The sequence below is a fragment of the Impatiens glandulifera genome, chromosome 3 (assembly GCF_907164915.1).
Source record: "Impatiens glandulifera chromosome 3, dImpGla2.1, whole genome shotgun sequence".
NCBI lineage: Eukaryota > Viridiplantae > Streptophyta > Magnoliopsida > Ericales > Balsaminaceae > Impatiens > Impatiens glandulifera.
The window spans coordinates 61554035-61563156 of NC_061864.1; the positions used below are offsets into that span (position 1 = coordinate 61554035).

Consider the following 9122-nt stretch of genomic DNA (forward strand, 5'->3'; position numbering starts at 1 on the left):
GGTGATTCCAAGTTGGAAGAGACTAGTACAGTCGATTTGAGAGGATTTTCAGCTAAATATATACCGACTGTCGAAGAAGAACAATGTGTTGTTGAAGATGAAATTGTTAAGAATGTGGCCTCAGAGGTAAATCAGCAAACACCGGTTATACAGTTGAGAAGATCTTCAAGGAATCGAAAACCAATTGAGAGGTGGTCTCCATCTCTGAACTATATCTTGTTGATAGATAGAGGTGAACCTGAATGCTTTAAGGAAGCAATAAAATCGGATGAATCAGTTAAGTGGGAGTCTGCGATGAAAGATGAGATGGACTCTTTGACGTTGAATCAGACTTGGGAGCTCATTGAACTGCCAAATGGACAGAAAGCACTTCACAACAAATGGATCTTCAGGATTAAAGAAGAACATGATAAAAGCATGAGGTACAAGGCAAGGTTGGTTGTGAAAGGATTTCAACAGAAAGAAGGTATTGATTACAATAAAATCTTCTCTCCAGTAGTGAAATTGATGACAATCAGAACTATTTTGAGTTTGGTTGTGAAAGAAGACCTTCATCTTCAACAAATGGATGTCAAAACTGCTTTTCTTAATGGTGATTTAGATGAAGAGATTTATATGCGACAACTAGAAGGATTTGAAATCAAAGGAAAAGATGAGCTTGTGTGTAAGCTTCAGAAGAGTCTGTATGGTTTGAAATAGGCTCCAAGGCAATGGTACAAGAAGTTCGATAGCTTCATGAAAAGTAACAATTTTTTGAGGTGTGAAGCTGATCATTGCTGCTATATCAAGAGGTTTGATAAATCGTACATTCTTCTTCTTCTCTACGTTGATGACATGTTGATTGCTGGAGCAAGCTTGTATGAGATTAACAAACTCAAGAAAGAGTTGGCTGAAAATTTTGCAATGAAGGATTTGGGTGTTGCTAAACAAATACTTGGGATGAGAATTTTCAGGGATGAAGAAGTTCTCAAGCTTTCACAAGAAGAATATGTGAAGAAAGTTCTTAGCAAGTTCAACTTGTATGATGCAAAACCAGTTACTACCCCCTTAGCTAGTCACTTCAGACTATCTAAAGATCAGTCGCCTTCAATAGAGGAGGAGAAAAATTAAATGGCAATTGTTCGGTATGCCTCTTCCATTGGTTGTATTATGTATGCGATGGTTTGCACAAGACCAGACATAGCACATGCAGTGGGAGTTGTTAGCAGATTCATGAGCAATCCAGGGAGACAACATTGGGAAGCAGTAAAGTGGATACTACGATACTTAAGAGGAAGTACGGGTCTCGCTTTGTGTTTTCGAAAGTATAATATGGGTTTGGAAGGATATGTTGATGCTGACAATGGTGGTGATGTTGATAGTAGGAAGAGCACAATAGGGTATATTTATACTCTGGGAGGCACTACAATCAGTTGGATTTCAAAATTGTAGAAGATTGTTGTTCTTTCTAGTTGTGAGACAGAGTATGTTGCTGTGACAGAAGCTGCTAAGGAAATGATTTGGTTACAACCCTTTTTGCGAGAATTGGGTCAAGACTACGAGGGAAGTGTGTTGCGATGCGATAGTCAGAGTACCATTCATTTGGCAAAAAATCCTGTTTATTATGGCAGGACGAAGCATATACAGGTTCGTTATCATTTCATCTAGTCAGCTTTAGAAGATGGAGTATTAGCTCTTGAGAAGATTCCCAAGAGTGAGAATCTAGCTGATATGTTGACGAAAGCTGTGACAAATGAGAAACTGAAGTTATGTGCAACTCCAGTTGGTCTTCTTCGTTAAGACACCGAATGGAAAGCCATTACCGATCGAGAGATGATGAAGTTAGTCTCCAAGTGGGAGATTGTTGAGTTATGGAGCCTACACTTATAATAAACTCTACATTGTTAATTAGAGTTTATTGGGTTTTCTTTTTGTTTGGGCTTGGGCCTGAACAAAGTTATTTAGGTTTATTACCTGAATGTTTACCCTATAAATATGTGATTATTAAGGGTTAACATGGTTAAGACAGAATTTTAGAGAGATAAAGTGTGAGGCAAAAACTCTGTATTCCTTCTTCTTCTTCATAGTGAAATCTGGTGGTGGCTGAAGTGGATGTAGCTCAATTTGAGTGAACCACTATAAATCTGTGTGTTCTTGTGTTCTTCTTTCTTGTGTTTTTTACAGATTGTTTTCAAGCAGATCGGATTTTGGAGATACAAATCCTAACAGTGTTCTTGAGTTAGGATCGAGCCCTAGGACCGGTGGTCTTGAATAATGACCGAGAAATCTCACCGAAGGTTTTCACCTAGGACCGAGAGGTTTGACTTGGGACCGAGACTCCCAAGACTCACGACCGAGAAATCTAGATTTGGAACCGACACTCCCATACCTAGGACCGAACAATCCAAGTTCATGACCGAGCCTACCGAACTTTAGGACCAAACACTCCAGTCCTCTGACCGAGTATCCCGAGTCCCGATCCAAAGTACCATCGGTCTAGACCAAGCCCATCCGGTGTCCGATCGCTAAAAAAACGGTCCCAAGCCCTAGGACTCCGGTCCTAAGGCCTGTTTGGTTCCACTTTACAAAACCCAAAATTATTTTTGTAATTATGGTACCCCAATCCGTTTTTTAATAATTCTGAAAGGTCAGAAAATAATTTCAAAATATATTCGGGATATTCCCCCAAAAAATATTTTGGTTAAGGCTTCGTTTGGAATTTATTTTTAAATACTATTATTTTTCAAATATTTTTAGTTCTTATATTCAATCTTATATAAACGCAATCGCACTCGTATGTACTTTCAAATTTTTTTGTATAATTATTAAATGGTTTAAACTTATCCTTGTTTAGGGAGGGGAGATTATTTGCTCCCAATTTTCACATGTTACCTACTCCCTTTAACAAATAATTTTTTATTAAATTAATTATGTTTTATTAATTTAAACCGGATTTTAATCAAATTTGATTAAATACTGTTAATATTTTTAAAAATACATTTTTATTTTAAAAAATAAATGACACCACTCGATTATATATATATATATATTTGATTCTTATCATGTAAAAAAAAATTAATATAGTTCATATTATTATGTATATTCATACAAATAAATCAAACAATTAAAAATAATTCTATAAACTAAAACTATTAATCTTTAGAGAATCTTAAACATATTCTTAATATAATGTCGTATTTTTAAGTGCTCTAATCACCAAGAATCTTGATTATTTTTCAATTTAATATATAATATTTTTTTTTGTATGAACAATGTTTTTGGATTTAGTACACTAATTTTTTATAATCATTAACCCTTAAAAATGTATTTATTTTTCCATAGGGTTGGGTTCTTTTCCATTTACAATAAATTCTCGTGAGGTTTTAATTATGACCTTAGTTTCAAAGGTAAAACATCAAACATATGGTATGAAACTTCACGTTTTAATTATTCTCGTATGAAAATATAATTATCATGGGATCGAAACAATCGTTTTCAAGTCGTTATCCATTTACAAATTTATTTTATTTTAAGGCATGTTTAGTTTGTTCGTGTTTAAATTATAATTTTTATCTTAAGTGTGATGAAGGAACAATTGAATTTGATTTTTTTAGAGTACAAAATGTTTTAATTTATAATTATTAAAAACATTGATAAGAAAATAGTTTTATATGGTTTTTAATTGCACATAATTACTAACTAATTAGAATTAATTAATTAATTAAGTTGTATTAATCAAACATGTTATTAATCATTAAAATAATGAAAATTGAAGTGTTTAGGATCATCTTCTAAAATATCTATCTTATAAGTAAATATAATTTTGAAATTATATATTATTATTTTTATATAAAGTCAAAATAAGATAAAGTGAAAAAGAATTAGGACTTATGAGAAATGCTCTAAAACAAATTGAACTGATTTTCTGTTTGTTTGATTATTTTTTAAGTAAAGGCCAAGGCCAAGCCCAATCCCTGCCCGAAGCCCAACCCAACCCAACCCAACCCAAGAGTACATCACCCGAATACACTTCTCTTAAATTTTGTATATTTAATAAATTTTTAATTAAATATAAAAAATCAAATTTCGTTTTAACATTTTGGAAACAGAGTTAATCTGTTAATACAACTTTCATAATAATGATCTCTTTTAACTTAAAATGTTTTGAGTGTAAATTGTTTATGAATTAAATATTAATTAAATTTGGATTTTACAATTAAATTGTTTAGAATTTGGTTAGTGTATTAATTGTAGATAACTGCTTAATTAGTTGTTGGGATTTGAATGCTTCATTAGTTGATTCACCAAGTTGAATAAACTCTTTGGTGATTAGTCTCAATCAACTAGGATGTAAAAAAATAAAATAAAATAAAATAAATCAAAATCAAAATAAAAGACATACAAACACTTACGAGGACTTAGTTAATCAATTTCTTTTTAGTTGTTATTGTAAGATCTCTTTTATTCCATCTTAAAAAAAATGTGAAATAAATATTAATGATTTAATTGGTGGCTTAATATAATTTCTCCATTAGTAATAAATAAAATTCAATAAACTATATATGGTTAAAGAATAGTGTTTTTGCAATTAATCAATAAACTCCTATGCAAAGGAAAAAGACCCTAAAGATATAGAAAGTGTCACATTGACACAATATATTCTTGAAATATTATTTTTTACATTTGTATTTGCAGTTAATATAAATATAAATATATATATATAAAAGATAATTCCAAATTTTAAAAATAAATAAAACTTGTTTTGGATCAAAGTTAAACATGCAGGAACATAATTTACTAAAAAAGTATATCTGACAGCTTATAATTTTTTAATTAATTAATATTTTTTATCCATTTTCTATTCATTTAACCTATTTTTACATATTTATTATTTTATTAACTAACACATTTTATCTTTTATTAACAAATTTTAATCGTTCTAACCTATTTTTATTTTTTACTCAAGTCACATATTTTCTTGTTATGATATTTTTGAAACTTCAACTTGTTTAATTGTTTATATATATATATATATATATATATATATATATATATATATATATATATATATATATATATATATATATATATATATATATATATATATATATATATATATATATTACAATAAGTATTGGACTTTAATTTTTTTGAAAAAAAATATTATAAAAAACTTTTGATAAGTCTAACTCCATGATACCGAAAATGTATATTTAAATAATTTTTTTATTTAATATTTATAAAAATAATTTAATAGTTTTAAGGGCGAGTACTAGACATATCAACAACCGAGTACACTTGACCCACTTTGACCCGAAGTTCATTCTTTACACAACTTTTAGATGAAAGTTTTTTATAAAGCTCAATTTATCCTTCAAACAATTTATTAAGACTCTTTTTTCATATGGAGGTGGACGAGAAAACTTGGTAAATCATTTTAGGATACTAATTAACTTGTACTCTTCATTTTGGTTTTTATATATTACTTGAAATGACATCTTTTTTCACTATGTTTAAATTCTCATTACTTTACATTACCCATGTCATCTTATTAGATATGATATTATTAACAAAAATTGATTGTTAAAAAAATTTGTTTTGAAACCAACATTTATAATTAAACTTTTAGTATTGTTTTGAATAAGACTAGTTATAGTATTCAAATTTATTATAGGCTGCGTCTCCATTTACTTTAATTATAAATTTAATTTTTTTTTCTATTGAGTGATCAACTAAAATACAAAAAATAATGTCTTCATGGCATACAAACAAGATTACATAAACAAAAAAGAAAAAGAAAAATGGACTACATACATAAACAACACAAGTAATTAAAATTGAAGATAGTTCAATTATAACTACGACTAGTAATAAATCTATATTAATAAAGGAATTATGAATCAAATTTATTTATAAGGTAAATACATTTCCTATAAACAAATAATTGAATAATATGAGTGTAAAAACAAAATTAAACCATGCATTTAATGAAATAATTTGCTTACATAGGCACAAACATAATGACACATTTTCCTCTTACAAATATATATATATTTATGCATGACTTATTTTTCTTTCTATATTTGTGTACTAATTTTCTAATTAAAGTTGATTATTTGTTGAGCACACCCAACACAAATACATAATACATTAAAAAACAACATAGAAAATTAGAAACAATGTGAACATAATAAAGTTTCTGATTATGTATTACTTTTATTTTTTCCCAATAGTAATGCATAATTTGAAATATTTTTGCAAGCTTGAATAATAGAGGTTGGTGCATGGTTAATTATTTCAATAAAGTACTAGTTACTAATTAAATATGATTATTTGTTTTCATTGAAAATGTAGGAAAATTTTTCATTTTTTCTCTTTATCATGATAAAGTGTTGATTCTAATGTAGAATGATAATAATAGTTTTGAAGTTAAAAAGACAGAAAAATAAAGTGGTGGCAAACAACTTGTAATTTAGAATGGTAATAATAATTTTGAACACTTTTAAATATAAAATGGTAATAATAATTATAAGTAGAAAGAGAATTAATGATAATAATTTATAATAATAATAATAATAATAAATTAATTTTTTTGAGTAATTAATACATAATACATATGAAAAACAAACTCACAAAATTTGAAAAAAAGTGAACAAATTGCAACTAGAAAAAAAAGCCTTTACAACTTTTCCGTAACTAATCAAATTAATATTGATTGGAAACATATGTCACACACCATAAAACTTTCCTTATTTTACAAGATGTGTTACAGTTAATAGACTAAATGAAGATAATTAATGTACAATTGGAATACTATTATTTGGTTGTTTGTATAACGAATTGTTAAATATATATATATATTTCTCAATAAGAAAACAATACAGCATTTAAAAGCAATCCGCCATTATTAATTAATTCTTGAAGGCAATGGGAAGGGTTTTAATTACTTCCTTCCTATAAATACTAATTTAGAGTTTAGATTATTAGTACACAGCCGCGGTGAACTTTGATATCAATTTTATTATTCAAAAGACTCCTCCTCTCCAGGTCAGTTTAATCTACCTCTCAATGTCGTTAACATTAACTTAATTAGTTACTAATGAATATTGAATTTATTATATCATTACAGATATCCTCCCATGATGAATATGCTGCAAACTATTTCCGTTTTTACAATATTTATGAATATTGTACACATCGGTTGGTACGTAGATGCTCTCCCGAAAATCACCTACGTAGCCAAAGACGGAACTGGTGAATTTTCTATCATTGGAGAAGCTATCAACGCGATTCCCAACTACGTTAAATTCCGAACGTATATAAAAATCAAACCTGGGATTTACATGGAAAATATTGTTGTTCCGAAAAGCAAAACTCGTCTGACGCTTCTAGGATCTGGAATCTACAAGACCATTGTCTCGGGCAGCAGGAGCAACAAAACTGGCTTTGCGACGGATAAAACTCCTACGGCAGGTATATATTGATATACACAAATTTAAGTGATTATATAACTCTAACAAACAAAAATATTGAATTTTGAATATTTTGTGTAGATATCATCGGTGACGGATTTGTTGCCAAGCAAATCACTTTTGAAAACACTGCTGGCCCGTCAAACAACCAAGCTGTCGCACTGAAAAGCGAAGCCGAATTTTCTGCTTTCTATCGGTGTAGGTTTCTCGGATTTCAAGACACTTTATATGCGAAATCAGGGAAGCAATTCTACCGAGAATGTGAAATTCACGGTACCGTGGACTTCATTATGGGAAACGCAGCTGTGGTTTTCCAAAATTGTGAAATTTTGGTTGGGAGATCTCTTCCGGGAAAACCAAATGTGATTACTGCCCAAGATAGAGATCATCCAACTAGCCTTACAGGAACAGTCTTCCACAATTGCACTTTCAAAGCGTCACGCGAATTGCAACCGGTTCTAACATCTTTCAAGACATATTTGGGACGGCCATGGAAAGTGTACTCTAGGGTGGTAATCATGCAGTCCTATATTGATAATCTTATCGATCCCAAGGGTTGGTTGGCGTGGGATCCAACTAGCCGATTAGATAAGTTGTACTATGGTGAATATGGTAACAAAGGCCCGGGTGCAGTTACCACGGGTAGAGTTACTTGGCCAGGTCGCATACTACTCAATACAACAACTCAAGCCTCTCCTTTCACTGTACGAAATTTTATCCAAGGCCACACATGGATTCCCGACCATGTTCCTTATCATCTAGATTTAATATAGGTTAATTTATTATTATTTAGTTGGAGTTATATTATAATTATCTTTTTACTTGTGTTATGTAGCTAATGCTTTGTTATTTTTATTTATATAAATTGTGGTCTTGCCATCAAGACAAAGACCAAAAATTGATAATTAAAGTTGTAGGCACGGACCCAAAATATTATAAAAATTGATAATTAAATCTGGTAATTCCTTTGAATATTCTTTAGTCTGTTCTACATTTAGGTTTGTCTTAAAGTTTTCCTTTGAACAAATTTAATCCCAGAAGAAATAGCACGTGTGTCCTCAAGATTTCTGTTGTGTTTTAAAACCGATTCAATTAACTTTATGATGGGTGAAATTTAAATCTCAAACTCTTTAATTCGATTCAATTAACTTTTTTTTCTGATTTATTTGAATATTCATCCTATTTATTTAATTTTATTAATTGAATTATAAAAGAATCAAGTTATTCCATAATAATAATTCTTAAATTATATTGAGAAATTTTGATAAATAATATGCATGATTACAGTTATTTTCTAATTATTCTTAAATTCTGAATTATTTTAAATTTATTTAAATTAATGGATTATTTGAAAAATACTTGAATTTCAAATTAAATTCAGCCATGAATGATCTTGACGAATGTTTATTCATGAGGTTGAAGAATTAGTTATTGTTAAGGTTAGTTAATTGGGTATTAATGTTAATTAATTGTATTATTTACAACTAATATATATTAGTTAGTTTGTGTCATTTATATAGTTTATAATATATTTTGTATTAAAATTACTTGAGATCTATTTAAAATACTTGAGAGTTTTTTTTACTTATATTTGATTTTGTGACTATATAAATACCTAATAAAATTATAATTCCCTTTATGGTATTATAGTCAGTTTTGATCTAACACTGA

General features: G+C 29.2%; 1 protein-coding gene across 1 annotated transcript; it reads left to right on the forward strand.

Moving 5' to 3' along the window:
- The first annotated feature begins 7160 nt into the window (after positions 1-7160).
- LOC124930570 (pectinesterase-like) lies at positions 7161-8224 on the forward strand. The gene is made up of 2 exons (XM_047470902.1): positions 7161-7452; positions 7533-8224. The coding sequence occupies exons 1-2, from the start codon at positions 7161-7163 to the stop codon at positions 8222-8224; spliced, it is 984 nt and encodes a 327-aa protein (XP_047326858.1).
- Positions 8225-9122: the final 898 nt, after the last annotated feature.

Excerpts from the sequence above, each read along its gene's own strand:
- LOC124930570 (XM_047470902.1), top strand. The coding sequence starts at position 7,161 with ATGAATATTGTACACATCGGTTGGTACGTAGATGCTCTCCCGAAAATC. Across the intron at positions 7,453-7,532 it reads GGATAAAACTCCTACGGCAG|ATATCATCGGTGACGGATTT; the intron begins GTATATATTGAT and ends TATTTTGTGTAG.